Source organism: Natator depressus, chromosome 2 (assembly GCF_965152275.1).
Source record: "Natator depressus isolate rNatDep1 chromosome 2, rNatDep2.hap1, whole genome shotgun sequence".
In the NCBI taxonomy this organism is placed as follows: domain Eukaryota; kingdom Metazoa; phylum Chordata; order Testudines; family Cheloniidae; genus Natator; species Natator depressus.
The window spans coordinates 170,667,053-170,691,237 of record NC_134235.1 but is presented as its reverse complement, the minus strand read 5'-3'; the positions used below and the strand labels follow the sequence as shown (position 1 = coordinate 170,691,237).

Genomic DNA, 24,185 nt, shown 5'->3' with positions numbered 1-24,185 from the left:
CCAAGATCAATGTGGGATGTCACATACCACAGTACTTGCTGTGCTATCATCCACAGGGACATGAGAGAACTCTGAATTCCACGGCATTTGACAGTGAAATTATTAAGACCCATAGGCCTAGATCTCCACCTGGTATAAACTGGTGTAGCTCCAAAGAAGTCAATGGGACCAGGCCAGTTTGCAACTTATTCAGTACTTTAAGTGTAGTTTATGCATTTACATGGTGGTATTTTACTTTGAGCATCATTATTTTTTAAATGTTAGCTGTGAAACAAGAATGAAAGTCACCCATATAATCATCAGCACCCATCTAAGTGTGCCAGAGACAAACAAGTCCATTCTTACTGTTGTGGAACTTTAATGCACATATCACTGTCAAAATTACTCCAAAATTACAGTATAAAAATAATGTTATATGGTCTGCTTACTATATTAAGCAAACGTAGGAGGACTGCAACTTATGAGACTGATTCATCACTGCATTGATCCAGCTTTACATTGATGTAACTCCATTGAAGTCAATGGCATTACACTTATTATTAGTGTTACCATAGCACCTGGGAGCGCTAGTCATAGACACTTGACTTATATAAGTACACCAGCATTAAACTAGAGTAACACAGTAGGGAATCAGAGCCTAAAGGCTAACAGGAATTACAGGTTACTGTGTATATAGAAACAGTTTTTAAAGCCTTTATTTCACCTTTTATGCAGAACATGAGCAAAGACCCTGCTCTGCATTATGGGCCATCAGTATGCAACATTTTATATATTTTTTTAAAATCATACCATGTTAAGATGTGCTAAAACCCTACAAGTTGCTTTCATTTTTTAAACTAGCTAAACTGCTTTGAGCAATCAATAATACTTTACGCTCCCATTTAAAAATTAGTTTTAAAGCATAGGGCTTTCTGCTTTGAGAGCATGTGTGCTAAGCGTCATGTAAGATGAATATTTAAAGCTGGATTCTAGCCTCCTGAAGACTGGTCTAAACCAAAACCCAAGAGCCAATCTTCTCCCCTGCCCCAACATTGGGAAAGTTCAGATCCACAACTGGGGTGCAGTCGGTGGAAGGCGGGGTACCTCGCTGCCTGGGTCCAGGGAGGGCCAGTCCACCTCATTCAGTCTCTGGACCTCGCTTGCTGTGGGAATCATTGAGGACTGTCAAAGTATGGCTCAAGCCTGCACTCAGGTGGAGCTGTAAATAGTCATTCAGCCTACACTCTGGTACAGAGCGGGGCAGTAAACAAAGTTTCTCAGCTCCAACCTGTACTCAGGTGGGGCTGCAAATAGTTAAGGAGCCCAGGTTCTGGTTCAGAGCTGGACTGGAAACAAAGTCACTCAGCCTGGGCCTGCAACCAAAGTCTGTTACCTCAGGCTTTCCTTCAGCTAGCCTGAGGGAGCAGGAGACTTGGGTGGCAGGGGGACAGAGGCCCTCCCACTCCACTGCATCCGGCCCAGGGCCCTAAGGGTGGCGGAGGGATCTGCCACTGCGTCAGCAGGGATCCAAGCCGCAACACGCTGACTCACCCTCTGCCAGCGTTGCAGCCAAACAGGGGTCTACTACCCCTGGGCCACTTCCACCCACCACCCTCCCTGGTCTGGTGAGGTAAGGTGATCGGCGGGAGCCCCAGTTGCCAGCAGAAGCTCTGCCGGGATTGGGCCAGCCAGTGGTCCGGGCCAGCCATCTGTCTCCTGCGGGGTTGGATCATCCCGGAGTCCAGGTCAGTCATCTGCTTCCTGCGGGGCTGGGTCTTCCGGGAGTCCGGGTGGTCCAGGCCAGTTGTCTGCTTCCCCTGGGGTCCAGTCAGTCCAGGGTCCAGGCGGTCCAGGCCAGTTGTCTGTACGCTGAGGGCCTGCTGCCACCTCCCAGCGAGAAAGCTCAGGGGAAGCACCTGTCCTCTCTAGTGGCTGGGCCCCCACTGAGCTGCCGGGTCCTTTCTTTATACTTCTGGCCCTGCCCCTTGGCTTCTGGGGGCAGAGCTAGAGGGTGGGGCTCTGCCCACGAGGGGGTGGAGCCACCCTCTTCCTCTGTGTCGGGGGTGGGGGGTGCGGGGAAGAGACAGTCCACCTCACTACATGGGGTCTACGGCATCAGTCCCAAAATTGCATGGAGGGCCGGTTAGGGGAGGCTGTCTCTCCCCAAACAGCCAGGTGTGGCCCGGCCCCTGCCTCCTATCCAACCCCCCGCCACCCACTTCTTGCCCCCTGATGGCTCCCCCGGGACCTCTGCCCCATCCAACCCCCCTGTTCCCTGCCTTCTGACCCCCCCCCGACCCCTATCCATACCCCTGACCCATGACCACACCCCTGAACTCCCCTGCCCTCTATCCAACCCCCCCCAACCCCCTTACCGTGCTGCCTGGAGCACCAGGTCAGGCCGCGGCTCTGCAACTGCACTGCCCGGCTGCCCAGAGCATGGCATGGCACAATGAGGCTGCGGGGTGGGGGAAGAGCAGGGGAGGGACCAGGGGCTAGCCTTCCGGGCCAGGAGCTCAGGGGCCGGGCAGGAGGGTCCCATGGGCCGGATGTGGCCTGCGGGACATAGTTTGCCCACCTCTGCCCTAAATGGTATGTACTTTTGTATATTTTGTGGGAGAGATTTAAGTCCTTAGCACAAGCATGTACCTAACTGGCCACCATTATGTTAATACGGTTGCTAACAGGGCTAATGTAATTGTACAGTTGGCTAAAAGGAGAGATGGTTTAGACCCAAATGTCTGACATGAACACCCCCAAATTTTGGTACCATCAAGATCAGAAGAGCCAAATTTGATAGTGTAGTCAGTCAATAACAAAACTATACAAATGTACGATGTTTATAAATAATCATACATATGCTATTTATCAACTCATTGCAGGTTCTTGACCAAAGTGGGCTACACAGAAGTTTCCCTGATGAATACTTCTCTTTCATTAGGGGGTTGGTGTGATTTGTGAGTGAGACAGATATATTCAATTATCCCCTTACATTAAAATAACCCCAGTATAATGCCACTTCCAATAACAGAGCACCAAGATATAACTTCAGCTAGAGCTTTAAGCCAATAAGGTCTCATTGCATACTTTCAACACTTAGAAGACAAAGCGAGGAATGCAATGTTAGGGGATCTGAAGTGAGCTGTAGCTCACAAAAGCTTATGCTCAAATAAATTGGTTAGTCTCTAAGGTGCCACAAGTACTCCTTTTCTTTTTGCGAATACAGACTAACACGGCTGTTACTCTGAAAAATGTTAGGGGAGTGCCTCAGAAAACCACAGACCCAGCTGAGACCTGAGAGCACACAAAAACTAGGAAACAGTGATGAGGATTTTATACCCCACTTTTATGTAACTTTTTGGATACTTAGCCATATTTGACCAGGTTCCATGACCAAAACAAGATTGCTACTTGCCTATCATCCATATGTGGCATTCCAGGTCTCCATAATCACACCTATACTTATTCATATTAATAACCTACATCACTTATGTCTTAATGCCTATATTTTATTGCAGTCTAACTGCCTAGTTACCAGCTTGCTAAAGCCATCCCCAGAGAATCCTGCAGTGCACTGTATCCTTTGTGATCCCTCGTTTGTGTCTCAGACTGAAAGTGCAGAATTTATGATCTAGAGTTAGCTTTTGGGGCCTGCAATCCTTTTAGCTAAAACCAGCCTTTAGCAGGACTATCTCCACAAGGCCTTATGCTAATATAATAGGCCTTTAACCATAGCAAAGCCTAATAACCCAATCATAGGAATTGCCTACTTGCCCTTTTGTGTTTCAGCTTAAGCAGCACTACACACCAATCAGTATTATATGCCAGTGGTGTCATTCGACTTAAAGCAAGCTTAAAATAATACAGAAGGCAAAGTCACAGCTCTACAATAGCTTGGGCCCAAAGTTGGAACAGGCTATTGGGATCACGTAGGGTGACCAAGTGCTGGATCGGCCTCTATACTATTGGCCAGTGTTTTATCAGGTCTGCTTTGAACTTTGTAGGGTTCCCTCAGTGGCCTCCCTTTGCAAATTCATATTTTCTAACAGAATAATTAACTTTCAGAAATATTTTCCTATAAGCTAACTTCAATTTTCCCTTGTTTCATTTCAGTCATTACTCTGGGATGCTGGGCACATACTCGGGGCAGCTAGCCCCACCCTCCGCTCGCCCTCTCCCCTCCCCCCCATGGTTACGCTCTATTTTTAGCACGCTAGCTTGATTAGAGCTAGCACAGGTATGACTTCTTGAGCTGGGAATTACACACCCCACTCAAAGTGTAGACATATCCTTCTGTGGCCATAAACAAACCCTCTCCTTTTATATTTTTATTCTCAAGTATTTGTAACTCAGTCACATACCCCTTTGCCACCTTTACATATTAACTTCCTTTGCCCTCTCTTCATAAATCAGACCCTCTGATCCCCTTACAATAAAGGGAGTGCTCATATCACTCTTTAGACTGTCATTGATGTTGCTATCACTGAGGTCAGCAGAAACCTATGGGTGCTCAGAACATTTGAGTATCAGGCCTTTTACTTAGTTGCACTATTATGGATTGGAGCCTAACTTTAGGCTTCTGTTTTCGAAGATCTTGGCTGTGGGTTGTGTTCCCAGCTTTCCTATAGTCTTTCTGTTGGATTTCAGGCAAATTATGAAACTTCTCTGTGCCTGGGTTTTCCTTCTTGGATAATAATGCTATTTTCTGCCTTATAGGGAAGTTGTGAGCCTAAATTAGTGTTTAGAGAGACAAGGTGGGTGAGGTAATATCTTTTGTTGGACCAACTTCTGTTGGTGAAAGAGAGAAGTTTTTGAGCTTACACAGAACACTTTATTGAAGTGACCTGAAGAAGAGCTCTGTGTCTTTCACCAAGAGAAGTTGGTCCAATAAAAGACATGTCCTCACCCACTTTGTCTCTCTGATACCCTAGGACCAACATGGCTATTACAGTACTGCAAATTAGTGTTTGTAAATTGTGTGGTGATCCTTGTATGAAAGGTGCTATAGAAGTGCAAAGCATTATTATAACCTGGGAGGGAAACCTCCCCCAGGCTGGACTTACAAATTTTGTATCCATGCAGGGCTCTAGAGATGAGCATCTGCAGCCAATCCACAAACATGGTTTGCAGATATCTGCAGATTTGCAGGGCTCTACTAATCTCTAGAAAGAACAAAATACTACAAAATAGCAAAGTCATATTTCATTACTTTTATTAAAATAAAAAGATCATGCATTAATATACACTAGACATTTCTGAGAACCAGTTATATGAATTTTAAGACTACATAATTTTCTGCATAAAATAAGTCAAGGTGGTTCAGCATACAGCTTATGTAATGGAAGGGGCTGGGCGAAAGGTGCTGGAATGGCTTTTTCTCTGTGTACAAAGTTCATCTTTAAAGAAAAAAATTACTAATTTACAAATAAGTATAATGGGGACTTATCCAGGCTGATCTTGTGCTTCATGTATCGAGTTCCAACTCCTCTGACCTTTTACCATCTCAGCTACACAATGTATTTTTCTCCTAGAGGAAGCCTAGGCTAACTTTTCTCTCCCTTCTACATACCCCATAGAAATCTCCATTACATTTAGGACTATGTGCTTCCCTTGACCCTTGTATGCTACTCCCATTTAATTCAACGGGGAGTTCCACCATTTGGGTTAATACCCTACATTGGTATGACCCCCACTGATATGGTTTCCCCTTCTCTGCAACCCTACTCATTCATGCTCCCATGTTGTTCGTCTGAGAAACTCTTTCCTATAATGTATTAAAACTAGATTTCACTGTTTGCTTTTTTCATAGGATTATTTACTCTGTTGCCTTGAGTCGGGGGGTTATAAGTCTGATTTATTTATTTTTCCAGGCATTTTTGTGGTGTTATTTCCCCCCCTTACATACTGAAGTCTTTCGTGGGTTTTTAGTTTAGTTTTATGTTATGTATCTATACCTCCTTACCATGGATTCTTGCTCTGTTAATGCTGGTGGAGCGAGAAACTTAAGAAGGGACTTTTTTTTTTTTTTAATAGCATACAGTTTATAAATGGGCAATAGCATGGGCCTCAAAAGCAAAATATCCCGTGGATTTGAGCTTGAGGGTTTGCTTTGATTGCTATATTTGTGGTAAAAATTAAGGAGAGACATTGCTGTGCATTTCAAAGAGTGCATTTCCCTAGCACCTTGGTAAACAACAGCTGCAATGGCCAAAACTGTTCGTTGTATCATACTGCACTATGAAACTCAAAGAGTGAACACTGGGCATGAGGGTATCATAAATGTGCTAGAGAGAGGAAAGGTGCCTCATTATTAAGATCAGTAAGCTCTGGTTAAATCCCCATAGTGACACCTTTTCAAAATCTCTCAATAAAAGACTTTTAACATTAGCTCTTCCATGACTATTAACCCTACAAACCAGCCAACCTGACTTATTCCCCCCCAAAGACGATACAGTATATTACAATAAATGTTCTCCAAAAATTAAAAACAAGAATAATATACACCTTATTTTTATCACTCAATATACAAACAAACAATCTTTGATCAATAGTATAAATCATTAAACTGTATAAAAGACAGCATTTCTTATTTGTACAAATAGTGCTTTCATAGTTGATTAACTTTACAATGCTAAAAGGTACTCTCTATATGGATATATTGCTTGATAGTTTACTATAACCAAGACATTACTCCCAGTTGATTGCATCATTACAAAGCAGCCTAAAATGGGCACCAGATCCGTTGGATCCCTATGCATAATGAGAGGGATTTTCAAAAGCACTCAATATTAGCCTCACTCTGCTCCCACTGAAATCAATGATGAAACTCCCAGTGACCAGAGTAGAAGCAGAATTTGGCCAACAATGGCTTTTCAAAACCCCCAGCCTTCACATAGATTCTAAGATATTAGAAGGATGTTTTGGAAAAAAGCTCCAGGACCACTGGGAGGGCTAAGAACATGTACCGTATCACCTACGTATGGACAAATCCCCATAAAGCTATTGGTTAGGTTCAGGGCTGGGGATTTTGATTTTTCAGCTTGTTCGTAAGGAGGATGAATTACTCTGAGGTAACAATGAGGTGTGGGCCACATACATATATTTGTATATATATAGCAGAACATAAAGGACCAAAATCCTAACTTCAGGCATTTTGCCACTGACTTTGTTGGGATCAGGGTTTGGCTCAATGCATCATGTGGTTTCTGACAGCAATGTTCCAGATTGTTTCATTCGTTCTTAAAGAATCCCTTTCTTTGACTTTGACACTACTGAATGTTTGCTATGCATTCACTCTTACCTGAATACCCTAAGAATATTACATCCTTCTCTCAAAGTCACCTTAATTCCCATTAACATTAATTGGAAATTGGAACCATAATTCCCAGTCCATACGTTTAAGGACATACCGGTGCCCTGGAAACCTGTGCAAGTGTCCAAAGCAGGCAGAATGTATGGCAGGGAGACAAAAGTGTGTCATGAAAATTTCACGCTCTCAGTTCACACCCCATATTGAAAGAAATAATGTAATCAGAAACGTGCTTGCTACAACCTTCCCCAGATGAAAAGCAGGGATCCAATCACTTCAGTATTTGCCACTCAATTTTTTTTTCCTGACATTGATCCAAAACTTGAAGTCCTTGTTCAGTTTTCAGTCAGTCCCTATTTGGCCCAAAGTCCCCTTAATTTAACGAGTGTTTTGACTGAGCAGACCATGAGTCATAATTGAATAAAGACATCAGATTTGGCCCACGTGCTATGCATGGCTCCAGTTGAATCACTGTGCACAGCAGATGCTTGTTCTCATGAAAAGCCCCATTGACGTCAGTGGGGCTCAGTGCAGATCCTTTTGCAGGATTAGGGGGCGGCGATTCCCTCCCCAATAAAAAGCTGTGGAAGTGATGATCAATTGGCATTTTGATTAATTACTTTAAAGCAAGAAAATAAGACGCATTCTTTGGTCCTAATGCAACCCATTTAAAAGGCTACGTAAAGGGGTCTTGTTTTTCTTTTATATAAATACTTTTTTTCCTTTTTCCTTTTTTTTTTAAAAAGACTTTTAAAAGGCATATGTTAGAGCAGAGAAGAAACAAAACTCACTGGGAAAGCAAAGCTAAAAAAATGGGATTTCAATATAAAAATCCGGTTTAGTGGTGATTTAACAACAACATTACCAAAGCACTCTGGTGAAGGGTCCCGCTTGGCAGTATAACTATACAGAGTTTAAAATTTCATTACTATACATTTTCTTCAGGAAGGGGGATACAAACAGATACATTTTCTCACTTAGTCCTGACGAAAGTGTTTTCTCACAGAGAAATGTGTTTAAAAAAAAAAAGAAAAGAGAGACTAGGGCAATTTTACCAGCGGACAGTGAAGAGGTAGTGGCTTGTGTGCTATAGGTGATGTTAAACTTCTAACCTGAAAAATGAATGCTTGTCAGGAAATGCAAAGTGTCTTATTGACATTCAGTTATTCATTACCAAACAGACGGAGGACACCACACGCACTTCTATGTGAAGTGCTTGAATCATTTGGAGTCCTGTGGTCCTGTTAAATTGGATCCGGAATACACATACTTGATCTTCTATGCATAGGATAAAATTCACATTTGTAGCACAAAGCCTGAGTAAATGGGTTTTGCACCAACACAAAAAAACACAACCCGCCCCCCCCCCCCCGACTTATGTGGAAGTTGAGGGGATTTTCCTCCCAATCAGCAGGTAGGGCATTGGGCACCTGCTTAGCCACTCAATTGCTGCTATCATTCTGAGCTGAAGTAGTAAGCAATGACTGCTATGGCTTCCCCTGTAAGAAAATTTTGGGCCAGTGGATCTGTATTGTGTGTAGATTCCCTGGCTATGGCCCCTCTATATAATTCTGCCTACAGCCACCCCATCCCATGCAGGCCTATTTCCTTTTCAGAGGAACTGCAACGCTATCTATCACTTCAGGGCCCTAAAGATCAGCTGAATGGAATAGGAAGGAGCAGCAAATCAACCTTAAAGATTAAAAAAACGTGAGGAGCGCCATGTAGTCCAAAGTACTCTGACCAAAGAGATTCATCAGGTTATTTCACTTCACTTGGAAGTGGGACAAGGGCATGGAACCCTGCAGAAAATTTACTTCTTACGATATATTGAAACATTTTCAGACTTTCCCAAGCCAACTCCTTCCCAGTGCAAAACAATTTACAACCAAGTGTGCTATAGTACACTGCACTGTACACAGAACACTGAAAAACAGCAAATGAACTTGAAAATTCTGACTTAAACCTTGAATTTCCTGGTATTTTGCAGTTTACCTTCATGATGTTGAAATGTGGTATTTAAAAATAGCAGTTTAACATTAGTTTCATATTAGTTGCCAAGCTAGTGATTGTGGTATGGTAAGTACACACGATGCTGTTCAGTGTCATTCCTCTTTATGCGAGAAATTAGAGGCAGTATTTTAAAACTCCCTCCCATGTGAGAGTCTATGAGCCTTTAAAAGCTGGTGTGGTCTGGCAGGTCTCTCTCTATTCAGGCATATTTTTTTTAAAGAGACATTTTATGCCCACAACTCCTGATAGAGCACCCTTTAAAATGGTTCTGGTCTATCATGTATTAGTATTTAGGGAAACTCGTTTATAATGGACCTGCCGACAGACTCTTAATCATAATGGCATAATTGGTGCTGCCTTCTTATTAATCAGCTTGCAATTTTAATTTCCTTACAAACTGCTCAAAATTAGAATCTGTGTTTTGCTCAGATATTGCAAGAACATTCTCCTTCAGCTACTCTCCTAGTTTTAAACTGGAGGAGCTCTGATCACTTTATAATGGAGACCACTCTGAATGCCCAGGAAAAATGCAAAAAAAAAAAAAATGATATAGTCTACATTATAATTAGGTTCTACTCTAATGTTGCAATAATTTATATAGCAGTACATCTGGAATCACACTTTAAATATAATTAAAAACCTTTTCTTGTTCTACAGACCTTCTCTATAATACAATAATCATGAAATCCCATTCCAACACAGCAACTAATACTCTCATTTGACAAAAACAAGTGAGCAACTTGGGTACCAGTGAAAGATTGCTCAATTATACCTACAGTCTGTTTCATATCAGTTGGATCCTAGGGCTAGATTCATAAATCTTCTAGCAAACTGGTTATGGACAAATAAAGCTATGTGGGCTTTCTGATACTTCACTGGCCACTTAGGTTTGTTTGATTGTTTTATTGTAGATCACTGAGTGGTGACACGCTGCTGTTTGATAATCATATGAAACTGTACAATTTACTCTGAAATCTACCACACTAGGGGAGGTGATCTGCAGGAGATCTTGAAGTATAGTTTATCATTGCCTTTATGCCTGTGTACAAGCGCATATGCTCACTGTTGCCCTCTAGTGACTTTCCCACAGAAAGGATAAGGGACTTTAGACTGCTACCGGCTGAGATGGTTCACCTTCATCTCAGCTATAGAGAGGCCTGACTAAATGGCCTGAGATGCAGAAGAAGGGTTTTAGTCCTGGATTCAGTATAACAGCAGTTTATCGGGATTCCACAAGGTGAAAGTGCCGCATAACTCCCATTGATTCGTTTAGATTTCTACAATACAAAGTGGAATCTTTGCTGCTGCACAATTCATGTGTCCCAGAAAAAAAAAAATCAGATAATTTAAACCACACATTTACTTATTTTAAATAGCACTGAAATGGTTTGCTACAATGAAGCTGAGCTGATATGCTAATGTGCTCATTGCTCTTTATTTCTGCTGGTCTTTGAATAACTTAGGGCTGCTTATTAGGAAATCATGACACATTTATCAGATTTAAAAATATTGTTAGTTCATAAACCTAGAGTCTGTACCACATAAATTAGGATAGGTCATAAATTACAGACAATCTTGCATCAGAAGCTGGCTCCTATATTCTCTCTGCTATGTTTTCCATTAAACAAATAAATTAAAAAAAAAGAGAACTCAACCTTAGATTTCTTAAACACTCTTAAAGAATATAGCTGCATGACTCTCATTGGCTTTCATGGTGGTCATGTTACAAAGTCCTCCAGGAACCATTTAAAAAATGTAGAGAGGTTAATCTGTATTAAATAGTTTCCATGCTACATAATGCTGGTAACTTAGCCCTACTTTTTTTTTTTTTTTTTTAAATAATCATTTTTAAAGCTAAAAATGTTACTGAATCATTTTGGGAATGGCGTTGGAAAGGCTGTAGGAAAAGATGTAGTATTGTACCGTACTGTATTGCTTTGAGTAGTAAACTATCCATGATTTCTGTTAAAAAGTCGTTTGACAAACATACAATCCCCTTGTGAGTTTGTTAATGGGGAAAAAAATAAAAAAAAGATTGTTAAAATGACAGTGTGTGTTGATGTGAGCGTGTGTGTGTCTGGCACATTTTCAACATGGCATTGGGACAACATTTTGCTCTCAGGTACACCAGTGTAGATCTAGGGTAAACTGTACTTGAGAGCAGAATTTTTTTCAATGTTTTAACTACAAGGAAATAATACAAGTTGTTACCTATTCTCTGTAAGGCTGTGGCTGGGCTCCAATCATTGTGAGTGAGATGTGCCCAAAGAGGATGACAATAAATGTATTTTGATCAAATTTGCTCTCCGGCTCTAGACTCCGTACTGTTAGCGACACATTATTATACGTGTCCTGGTTTTCAATGGCAGCCTGCATTGCATTGATCTAACATGAGATATTTTACACTGCCAGTCTTCATTTCCCCTCCTCAAACAAACCTGCCATGACAACATTTTAAGGGCTTTGGTCCTGATCTGGATACAAATGCAATATTTCAGCTGGAATTTACATTGAGGTATTCCAAATATAGTGGAGGAGGAGTGAAATTTGACCATTCCCTGATGCTATAGGTTGCATTGATGTCTCAAGTATAAATATTACATATTTTCTGTTACAGTTTTTATGTCATCTCAAGTAATTTTCCAATGATTAACTATTAATTACGGATCTTAGCATGCAAATTGCTTGATTCACATCTGGCTTCAGATCCAACTATTTGGCTAAAATATTCTTTCCATCAAGGCAGTGGAGGGATGGCTCCATATTACTATTATTCTTTGAATCAATGCTTTAACTATTTTTTTCCTACTCCTTTCAAAGAAGACAGCAAAAATGTTATCAAAAGGTATTAAAAGAACTTCAGGAGTTTTAAAAACTACACACAACTTAAAGAGAACCAATCTCTAACTTTTTGTGCTACAATGGTTTTATATACAATAGATATATTGTATATTTATTATTAAACCAAATATTGATTTGGATTATTCCACTGTGACAATTAGACGACCAGGCTTGGACTTCAAAGAGGCCTGTGGCATTCCCAGCCCCCAATTTCAGAAGAGTAAACTAAGCAATTGCATTCAAACACTTCAGACTATTCTTTTTCCTCTTTGATGCATTATTACTGTATTTTCTTTGTACCTAGCATAAAAGAAGACCACCCTAACACAGCAGCTGTAGTCATGTAAGAGACAACAGATTCCTGCACAGTGATACAGCAATTGGCAATATTCTGCCACAAGTTTAACAGAGTATAGTGGTGTATTTCCCCCCCTTTTCTTTGCAATTTTTATACAGGGAAAAAATTTTTTTTTACTGAGCTACTTAAAAAAACAAAACAAAAACAATCTCATTTCCTTTGGTTGCATTTTTTGCATTTTTGTCTTAGCCAAGTTTAATTTTGTGCAGTTGCATTCGGATCACCAGCTCTCACAAATAACCCAATTAACACCTTTTGCATTTCCTTGCCCTTTAGGGAAAGTTTGTCCAAATGCGATTGAGACAAAGGGAATTGACACTTCATTTTTCAGTCATAGCAACATCTTTAAAAATTTTGTTAAAAATGTAATTTGACAAATCTACAGCTAACCAATGGAATGGAAAAAAGAAAGGCTTGCATTCAACATACAGAAAACAGACTTGTGAGTACTTTATAAACATTTACAAACAACTCTTCTGTATGCTGAGTTCTTCCTGCTGGACTCCAAGAGTAGTGGTCAGTAATGTGTGCTGCCATCCAGTCCTTGTGCTAAATACACTGTGGGTTATAAAATTTCACCAAACCTGTTCCATTTTAAAAACCACTTCATCAGCAGAATCTCCACACTTCTCTCTGACTCATTTTTTTCCTGTTTGTACCAGTACAGTAAATGAAGTCAATATTTAAGATCCAATAATTTGGAACAGCTATCCAACTTTCAAGAGTTTGAAAGGGATTTAATAATGTATTGCTTTTTTTTTCCCCTCGTGATCCGAGAGTCACACAACAGTACAACAAGCAAGTGTCTCATCTTGTAAAAGATCCAAAAATTCCATTAGAAATGTTTATAAAAATAGGCATTGTAGAAAGGAATTCTTACAGTTAATTCCAAATTGGTTTTTATAATGCTACCATTTGAAAACAGAAGGAATGCACCTGCAATTTCTTATCTGCAGGAAGTTCTTGCTGTAGTCCAACATGCATGCATGTGTATGGTATGTGCCTAAGTTATGTATGTGGATGGGCAAGGAAAAGCCCAAAATATATAGTAAAATCAGCTTGGTGAATTCAGCCCACCAGCTTGAAAGGAAAAGCGTGTCTGTCAGTGAATTGTGATTACTCTTCTGTCAGTTCATAGCTTGATCCTGCAGCAGCCAAGTTGTTCATCTGGATTTTAGTTTGTATTACTGCAAGAAGAGAGAATTTTTCTGTGGTCATGCTGAGGCTTCAATGTATTCAGTTTTTGGTGCTGCTACCCTTAAGTATTCAGGATTTTCTGCTGCAGGAACTTTAAAGATGCCATTAGGCTTAGTTTCCTTAGGAAAGTAGTCCTGTTGGTAGTCAGGATTGTCCAGATTTATTTGGTGATTGGCTGTTTGGTCCCAGTAGGGGGAGCTTTCAAAAACCGTTTTGACAAAAGGAGACTGGTTTGTGTTGAGATACTCTGGGTTGTCCACTGCTGTGCTGTGGGAATTCTGATAGCTTGAAGCTGGAGCGGGATTTGGGTTTACTGGGAGGGAGACGTTGTTGTAGATTGGATTCTGTACTACAAATGCTGATGGTTTTTTGGGGATTGACTGATTGACATATTCTGAGATTAAAAAAAAAGAAAGAAAGAAATTAAGATATGTAACTAATGCAGTCCTTTAAAATGATCTGATGTGTATTTTTAATATATGTGGAAACAATCTTTTCCCACATCAGCCCACAAGTCATTTGGATCTTTCTCAGGATTCCAAGACTTAGCCAAAGGCAGGAAGTTCCATTGAACAAAGGTTCCAGGAGTCAGATTTTCAAAGCAGCCAAGGGAATTAAGCCACACATTTTCCATTGCTTTTAGTGAAGTGTGTTTCCCTAAATCCCCATGGAGTGTTTTGAAATCTTATCCAGGGAGTTTAGCTGAGGGCAACCATATATCTGGAGAAGTACTTAAAGATAATGGAAATGCCTTAAAAAAAAAAAAAAGACCAACAGTAACTGAGACCCCATGTCCCAATACAATGCTCAATGCTGGCTCTTTCCCTTACTCAATTGCAGTACTAGCTGAGGACAAAGCATTGTGAGTATCATTTTATTAAAACATCCTTGTAACAGTCTTACTGATCTTTTAAGTCAATGAATTCTGGTTCCAGCGAACTGCTATACAAGTACATGTCAGACTGCGGTTAGCAACACTGCATATTTCATTGTGCCATCCATTCTGCTTGAGTATATTTCTGTTTGGAAAGCAGTAAAAGAGCAACAACAAGAAACAGAGTTTCTACAATAAAAACAATGAAGAGGACTAAAGAGTTCTTAGAAGAGACTGTCTGAAATGTCTGATTAGTAGAAAAAAGAAAAAATCCTTGATAAGGCACCTACAACAAAAAGTAGAAATCGGATTGGTGGTGATGGTGGATGATATGTGGTCAAGAAGCTGTCAGAAAAGATCTAGGAAAAAATGAAAAGAAAAATTCTGCACAATTTCTCCGCCCCCATTTATTGACCAGTGAAGAAAAATTGTGGGAATCTTAAGGGATGTGAAGGACTCCTCCTTTGCTGAGGGAGGGGAAGGAAAATGATTACCCAGAGATCACCAAGAAACCTCAAAGATCTAAGAGAGAAGCAAATGGCATTCCAAGTTGCTGATCAATGAATGAACTTGAGGATCAGATGATACCTAGCAGATGTACTCACCTGGAGCAGGCAGGAAGCCATCATCTATGCTGTCTTCCAAGAAGATGCCAGTTGGATCTGAACTGTAGCGCTGGACAAAGCTGTCGTCCCTCACAGGGTATCCCTGCTCGGTTAAAGGTACAGGTTAAGAAACAGAGTATAGAACAGACTATTTCATAGAGGCTGGTGTGTACAGGTAAATGTGTGTGCAGAAAAAAAGGGGTGGGGAGGAAGAGAAAGCCAACATCTGGTGATGAAATTGAGACACCATCTCTGCTAAATCAAGACTTGATTCTTTAATTCAGTTCACAACATTAACACAGTGATGAGATACTTTTAACGCTAGCTGATCACACTTACTTACCCCATTTCTATCAATGCAGGTTGTGGCTGAATTGTTGCTAGTAGCACTCTTCAAAAGAGAGAAAGAGAGAAAAATGATATTTTAAAAAGAGAAAAATATTGTCTGACCTAGGAAATGACTAATTCCAAACTGTTAGGTCTGTGAACATGGATGAAATATCATACCAATGAACTCAAGAGGGGAGTCCGGGATGTGGAGGGGCTGTTGAAAAATCCCTGGTGTGGAATGAGGTACTCGTCTGCATCAACAATGTCTTCCATGTCCTCCTCTTCCATCAAGGTCCGATAAAACTTGGAGTCCGTAGGGCTTGGCAAATGCATTCTTTCATCTCCCTGTCAACCAAACCACAGTAAGAGCGGATTGCTGGACACCCTCCTGCCTGCTCTACAGCAAACAGCTTTCTCTCTCGAGAAAAACAAATGTTCTGGAGATGGGCCTCCACTGCAAAATTTAGACCTGGATGTAAATTCAGGTGGGAACTGGACCTGGTGTTTCTGGTTAGGCCTATGTCTAGAGTATCTGTTTTTTAAAGTGTTCAAAATCTAACCTCCTTTCTGGATTGAAACAGGAATGATGATAATCCTGAACCAGGACACATGCATGGAAAAATTTACTGGTCCTGAAAGTGTTTGTATGGGCCCAACTATGTGTTTCTAGCCCTGGCAGGTTGCAGTATATCAGACTTTAAATGGGAGCATGATCTAAATTCAATAAAATACATTTTTCAGTCTTGTTATGATGTTATTGAATGTTCCCTTTGTGAAATCTCTCAATAATTCCACAACACACACTAACAGCTTTCCTGTGCTCTCTTTTTCCACCATAAACTGAGAGGCTATTTGAGATTTCTGCTGTTACTGCTGTTGTACTCCTACGTAGCTCTTCTTTCCACATTAAATGTTAGCAAATGTTCTGACGGGCACAATCCTGCCTTGGCAGACAAATGGACTCAGTGGTCTAACAGGTTTTTCCCATGAATTTCTTTGCTTCTATGAAAGACGAAGTAACCTGGCATTCTTAGTTACATTTCTGTTCCTCATATCCATATTTATTATTTGTTCTATTCTTTATTTTAAAGCAAATGGTAATATGCTTAAGTATTTACTGCAACAACGTGGAAATGGACTAGAACAATCAGCATTGCAGTTTTCTTTAACTGAAAGTAGCAGCACGAGACTATATTGTCGATGTTCAAGTGGTCCGGTTTCTTTCGACATTTGGTCATGGAATCATTGAACTCCTTAGGTTGCTCGTCTGTGAGCATACCGTGTGTATTACTTCATATTTGCTGTTATTTCCCCCTTTCTAAGTGATCGTTTGAGATCTTGGTTTCCTGGTAAAACAAGCTCTCATCAATACCTGTATAACAAGATAGCGCTGAGGGTCTCGAGCCATTTTGGAGAATTCTGATATCAGCTCACGAAACTTGGGGCGACTGTCTGCATCTATCATCCAGCCTGAAGGGACAGTATGGAAAACAAAAGCATAAATCAAATGATCTTAGCCATTAAACCTGAAGAGAATTTTAAACTAAGATGTAAAGGATAGGAACTTGGTACATGTGAAGCTATTACATCAAACCATAACAATGAGAAATCCAGTCACATCAGCTTTTCGTCAGACTTTATTCTTTGTTTCTTTTTGACATTTAAGAACACCACTCTCTGCTCTTCTTGGAAGACCAAAAAAAACAAAAAAAAAAACAAAAGATATGGTAGAAAGATTCCTGCTTAGCATCAACATGCAGGGAGTACCCTCCTTTAACTCCTTCTGGCATAGTCCTCCTAAAAGGTCGGGATCCCTGCTCCACACAAGCTCACTACATAGCAGCCCACAGGATGGGGAAGGGAGTGCTGGACCAGGAGATGGGCAGTGGATCCAATGCTATGCAAGCACTGACATACCCCCACTCCACCTGGCAGATCTGTGAAGGCTACTTCAGCTTCAGAGCCACTCCACAACGGTGTAGGGAGGATTTCTCTCCCCCATTTTCCTATATATCTGACCAGTACCTGGCCTGGTGATGGTATCTGGATTTGCCTCTAGTGCGCCAATTTTGTTCTCATTTACATGGGCGCACCTCTCATGGAAATCACCTGGGTAACTGAGACCAGAACAGGGCCCCATGAGTAATTGTTGATTTTTAATCATCTCCTATGCACAGCACCCTACAGATAGGCTAACAGAACTGGGCAGACTTTCTGGGTCAAAAAGTTGATTTGTTGAAAAATGAAGTTTCGGCTGACCTGACACTATCTGTGAATTTGACAAGATTAGTTTTGGCCAGGAACCAGCTTTCGGGGGGGATGGGGGGGAGAGTGAGTGAGTGAGAGAAAGAGGGAGGGGGAGAAATATGCAAGTCGCCTTATAACCTTTAGCCTATGGGGTGGGTAGGGCACTTGCTTGGAAGGTGAGACACCCAGGTTTGAATCCCCACTCTGGAGTAGTGACAAACTCAGATCTTCCTCTCCCGGTGAGCATCCTAACCACTAGACTATTGACTATTCTAGGGTGGGTTGCGCTCAGTCTCTCCTGTTGAAGCTATTCCACTTTGTATAAATCCTTAAATATTCATTGGAGCAGGGAGTTACATGTACATCTCCCTGTGGTTTATTTAATTCCTGTTGCTGCAATAATGGCTTCCACTTTGTTCAGATACTTCAGCCTATGCAGGAAATTCATCTCACTGTTGGAGCAAATGGGGAAAATGAGATATGGTTGCTGTTGTAAAGTAACGTCAATTCATTTTTAAAACACGTTGGTTAATTGAGCTGCGGGTTGAATATTGTCACGTACCTTTAAAACCAATAAACTTTGCATTATAACAACTTTGAAAGAAAACCCAAAATTTACAGTTGGCTCCAGTGGTGAGATGCGTTTCCTGTGCCCTAACTTCTGTACAGAGAGGCAGCATCGTTCTTCATTGCTAATTATTCTAAATGAAGTCAGCAGATCTATAGTGATTTACACTAGGGCAGAAACTGGCCCATTTAGATTGAAAACAGGTTTTAAAAAATAATATTAAGTTAATTTTATACATATTTTAATATTTAATATTTTATTGGTTTAGATTTTTATTTATAATTTGATGTAGTGATTATTTTGCACATTTTATTAGTTTTTTCTTTCTAAGTTGACGGGATGATTTTTTTTTAGTATATATATTTCAGTTAGGGTTTACTTTAAATGTTTCCATAGTCTTCATTTACTAAATACAATATTGGGCCTGATCCCATTAGAGTTGGTAAAACTCCCACTGGCTTCAGTGAGAACAGAATTGGGCCCTTTGGTAGAAACTCAGGTTTAGATTTCTTTCCAGATTAGAAGTGTATGGCTTTATTTGGCTGATCGTTTACCAGTAAAATTGTATTTCAGTTCTCATAGAATCATAGGACTGGAAGGGACCTCGAGAGGTCATCTAGTCCAGTCCCCTGCACTGATGGCAGGACTAGGTATTATCTGGACCATCCCTGACAGGTGTTTGTCTAACCTGCTCTTTAAAATCTCCAATGATGGAGATTCCACAACCTCCCTAGGCAATTTATTCCAGTGCTTAACTACCCTGACAGTTAGGAAGTTTTTCCTAATGTCCAACATAAACCACCCTTGCTGCAATTTAAGTCCATTGCTTCTTGTCCTATCCTCAGAGGTTAAGAAGAATAATTTTTCTCTGTCCTCCTTGTAACAACCTTTTATGTACTTGAAAACTGTTATTTCCCCTCTCAATCTTCTCTTTTCCAGATTAAACAAACCTAATGTTTTTAATCTTCCCTCATTGGTCATGTTTCTAGACCTTTAATCATTTTTGTTGCTCTTCTCTGGAATTTCTCCAATTTGTCCACACAGAACTGGACACAATACTCCAGTTGAGGCCTAATCACCGAGGAGTAGAGCGAAGAATTACTTCTCATCTCTTGCTTACAATACTCCTGCTCGTACATCCCAGAATGTTGTTCGCTTTTTTTTGCAAAAGCATTACACTGTTGACTCATATTTAGCTTATGGTCTACTATGTCCCCCAGATCCATTTCCACAGTACTCCTTCTTAGGCAGTTATTTCCCATTTTGTATGTGTGCACCTGATTGTTCCTTCCTAAATGGAGTACTTTGCATTTATTCTTATTGAATTTCATCCTATTTACTTTAGTCCATTTCTCCAGTTTGTCCAGATCATTTTGAACTTTAATCCTATCCTCCACAGCATTTGCAACCCCTTCCAGCTTGGTATCATGCACAAACTTTATAGGTGTACTCTCTATGCCATTATCTAAATCACTGATGAACATATCTAACTATCTTCTTACTAATCATTATTTGCAGTGTTGTTGTAGCCATGCTGGTCCCAGGTTTTGAAAGAGAGAAGCAGGGTGAGGTAATATCTTTTATTGAACCAACTTCTGTTGGAAGAGACAAGTTTTCGAGTTTACGCAGCACTCTTCTTTTAAATCAATGATGAAGATATTGAACAGAACCGGACCCAGAACTGATCCCTGCGGGATCCCACTTGTTATACCCTTTCAGCATGACTGTGAACCACTGATAACTACTCTCTGGGAATGGTTTTCTAACCAGTTTTGTACCCACCTTATGGTAACTCCATCCCTTGTTTGTTTATGAGAAGCTCATGCAAGATAGTATCAAAAGCTTTACTAAAGTCAAGATATACCATGTCTACCCCTTCCCCCCTATCCACAAGGCTTGTTATCCTGTCAAAGAAAGATATCAGGTTGGTTTGACATGATTTGTTCTTGACAAATCCATGCTGACTGTTCCTTATCACCTTATTATCTTCTAGATGTTTGCAAATTGATTGCTTAATTATTTGCTCCATTATCTTTCTGGGTACGGAAGTTAAGCAGGCTGATCTGTAATTCCTCAGGTTGTCCTTATTTCCCTTTTTATAGATGGGCAATATATTTGCCCTTTTCCAGTGGTCTGGAATCTCTCCTGTCTTCCATGACTTTTCAAAGATAATCGCTAATGGCTCAGATAGCTCCTTGAGTATTCTAGGATGCATTTCATCAGGTCCTGGTGACTTGAAGACATCTAACTTGTCAAAGTAATTTTTAAACTTATTCTTTTCCTTTTTTAGCCTCTGATCCTACCTCATTTTCACTGACATTCACTATGTTAGACGTCCAATCGCCGCCAACCTTCTTGGTGAAAACCGAAACAAAGAAGTCATTAAGCACCTCTGCTCTTTCCACATTTTCTGTTATTATTGCCTTCCTCTCCCCTCCTCCTCCCCCCACCCCTGCACTGAGTAGAATCTCTGTCAGTATTCAACCACAGACCAGTCTTAACTTGCTGCTTAATATTTCTAGAACTACACTAAATCAGGAAATATTGTGATTTCCAGTGAAGTATCATGGTCAGTGCTTTGTCTGCATGGCAGGTGTATAAATGCTTCATTGCCATACACAAAGGGAGGTTGTGAAATCAGCTAGCTATTTGTGAAATCAGCTGGTTTGTCCATTAGATCTGTCGATATCTCATTTTAGCAGGCTGACCCTTTTTGGATGAGTGATTTATTGTTATTATTAGTAGTAAGAAGTATGTATTCAGAGACTCCTAAAACCATAGCATTAGTAGAAGTAAATTCTTTGAGTCAAAGAAAAGTTTAACCTCTTTGAGGACTTAGTACATTTTATCTAAGAAAGTGTTTAAATGCCACCTAGTGGGCTGCTTGTGAATGTCCTCTAATGTACTTACAGTAATAAGGACATGGAACCAATGCCACAGAAACTTGCTTTACCAAATCTGCTAGCTCCGTTCATTTATTGTAATGACTGCGTCTGAGTATAAGTCATAAAAAATTGGGGGTCAGACCACTTATGAAGCTCAGGATCCTGGCTCAAAGTCTTCATGTGCAGCCACTAATACTGTGATTGCATTCTCAGACATTTTTTCCTATTGTGTATGTTTGTTCTTGTGTTTTCATTTCATTTTAATTAAATAAGAGAAGTCAGGACTGATGATTCAGTGTGCAAAATTGGAAACCTGGGGCTATATTCTGACCTCAGCAACACTGGAGTAATTCTGGAGTAACTCCATTGTTAGTCTGGACTTACATTGGTGTAATTTAGGTTTTTATACCATACTCACCGCCACAATGATGAGAAATGAGAATCTGGACTCTGAACTGTAGTTAAAGAAAAACCTGCTGTCTTGTCTGAAGCATGAGATGTCTGAACCATACCATAGTGATGTTACTCTTCTCATATAGCACATAGGCATGTTTTCCGAATCTCAGGAATACAGCATAGCATACAAATGTTCCATAACTAGAACCATTTTCCTTCTTACTAATATGAACTACATGGACATGTACAAGAACTGAACTCACATTTGACCATGATCATATAGACATCAATAGTACAGATAGGAGGCTGAGGCAAACGCTCGCCCTTCTCCAAGACAGATGAAATCTCACTGGCTGGGATCCCATCATACGGTTTTGATCCAAATGTCATTAATTCCCAAACTGTGACACCTGAAGAGTAGGACAAAGGGACAATGTTAGAGTCTCATCAGGTCAGCAAGGATTCATGATGTTCCCAAAGCACAGCAAACCTGGTCTGTTTGGCTTAGGAACAGCATGTATAAGAGATAGAGTGGAGGCATTAACCTTTGTTTTAGAGCTGCTAAGGCTCACTAAAGGGGTCATCATTGTTTATTCACTTGCCAACTGTTCACGGAGGAAGAAAATGTTCCATCTTACAGATGTAGCTATTTTAATGAGGTCCAAGTTAACAAAACAAATTGAAATAATCAGGCCTCTTCCTAGGGTTTTACAGAAGGTAAAACCTCAGTGTTCAACTCTACTTCATGACTTCACCTCCTCACAACAGAAAGGCATTAAGTTGCTAATTACGGATTCCAACCCACAAAGTGGGTTGTTGTTGTTTTTAATTAAAGTTTTGTTATTGTTTTAAATAATCTCTCTGGAGGTAAAATATTATCTCCTCTCTTTGAAGGCTTTCTAAATTAACTTCAGCACATCACCTATTCCAGGCTGTAGCTGTTAAATCATGCTGTCCATTTGCATGGGCCCTAAAATAGGATTTTGGATGTGAAGAAAATGTATTTAAGTGGATTAATAGGAACATAGGAATTTCCATACGTGATCAGACCCATGGTCTTTTTAGTCTATTTCCAGTCACTTCACAGAAAGGTGAAAGAAACAGTGCAAAAGCAATTATGAAATTACCTGCTCCCAAGGAAAATTTCTTCCTAACTCTCCTAAATTAGAGGTTGTCTTACTCTAGGAAGCGTGTACACAATGAATTCTCTGGTATGATCTCAGTAAAACAACAAATTAGTGTATATTCCTACATAAAGGAGATTGGTGTCCTAACAACTTGACTTTATGGAGTTTTAAATGGCCATATTACACAATTTCCTTTAGAATCAAATGTTGATTCAAACACCTATGGGCCAATGTAATGGGCATTCAAGCCCAAAATTCAGCCTACCTTAAACTTGCTATTTTCCGGGAAATGAATCTTTTACCTATTCAATTGCAATTGTATATGTTTTAGTTCAAAGGCTATGAGTCTTTCTACCTTTTAAATGTATTCCCTATGGAATACCGTGAACTCTACTTAGGGCTTGTCTGCACTTACATTTTATAGCGCTCTAACTGGCTGGCTAAGGGAGGTGAAAAATCACACCCCTTGAGTGCAGCAAGTCTGAGCGCTTTAAAGCGCTAGTGTGGACAGGCTCCCAGAGCTCAGAGGTAATCCCCTCATGGAGGTGGATTACCAGGAGCGCTGGGAGAGCTCTCTCGCAGTGCTTGCGCGCTACCACACTCCCATTCACCACTCAAGTCTATGGGAATTTTGCTTCATTAAGAAGCTCAAGATTTGGCCCATCACAAATATTTATTCTCCCCATCAGTTTGGTATTAAGAACCTGTTATAAGTATCACAAAAGGTTGACTGAATTTCTGGAGAATAATTGGCTGTGTAGTGTCCGTAACAAATCTTACACTTGTTCTCACCCATCTAAAATCATTACGATCATATTTTTAGACTCACCATAACTCCAGACATCACTTTGATGGGTGTAGATTCGGTGTAAAATGGACTCCAAAGCCATCCATTTGATAGGAACCTAGGAAGATTCAGTTAAGCCGTAAGACACCTACCTCAAATCTAGAAGCAATACTGTTAGAACAGTGTTGTTTATACCAATACTTTGACCGTAGGCAGAAAATCGGAGATGTACAGCAAGCAACTTGAGATTTGCTGGGATCAGTTATCATTGGTTTGATTTGTCACTGAGTCTGGGAACTTGGATAATATTTTGTTTTTTAGTACAAATATCTCTGATAATTTGGTTTTACAACATTCTTAAGAGTTGAACTTTTGAGATTTTTTGTTTAAACATCTCATATCAGACTGACTGGAAATCAGATGGTTTCCATTTATGCTCTCTGCAATATTCACAAGCAGCTTCTCTTGAATTTCTCATTAGAGCATAGTCCCTCAAACAGGAGGAGTGTTGAATGAGATCTGTAAATATATAATATTCCCTTTCTTCATATGTAAATATATAGTATTCCCTTTCTGTTCATAAACTATACATTATTTGGTGTTGTCTACATGACAATTCAGACTTGCCTTTTTTTTTTTTTTTTTTTTTTTTTAAGTTCATCTTGGCTT

At 40.2% G+C, this 24,185-nt stretch overlaps 1 protein-coding gene across 1 annotated transcript in view; it reads right to left on the bottom strand.

Annotated features, from left to right (window-relative positions):
• Positions 1 to 8,670: 8,670 nt before the first annotated feature.
• EGFR (epidermal growth factor receptor) overlaps positions 8,671 to 24,185 on the bottom strand; it is a 219,974-nt gene continuing 204,459 nt past the window's right edge. Inside the window, exons 22-28 of the mRNA XM_074945280.1 lie at positions 23,559 to 23,634; positions 21,866 to 22,012; positions 16,879 to 16,976; positions 15,684 to 15,851; positions 15,520 to 15,567; positions 15,177 to 15,279; positions 8,671 to 14,091 (exon numbers count right to left, since the gene is read on the bottom strand). Of these exons, the coding sequence (XP_074801381.1) occupies positions 13,715 to 14,091; positions 15,177 to 15,279; positions 15,520 to 15,567; positions 15,684 to 15,851; positions 16,879 to 16,976; positions 21,866 to 22,012; positions 23,559 to 23,634 (1,017 nt within the window). The 3' untranslated portion in view covers positions 8,671 to 13,714. The remainder of the gene's footprint in view (positions 14,092 to 15,176; positions 15,280 to 15,519; positions 15,568 to 15,683; positions 15,852 to 16,878; positions 16,977 to 21,865; positions 22,013 to 23,558; positions 23,635 to 24,185) is intronic.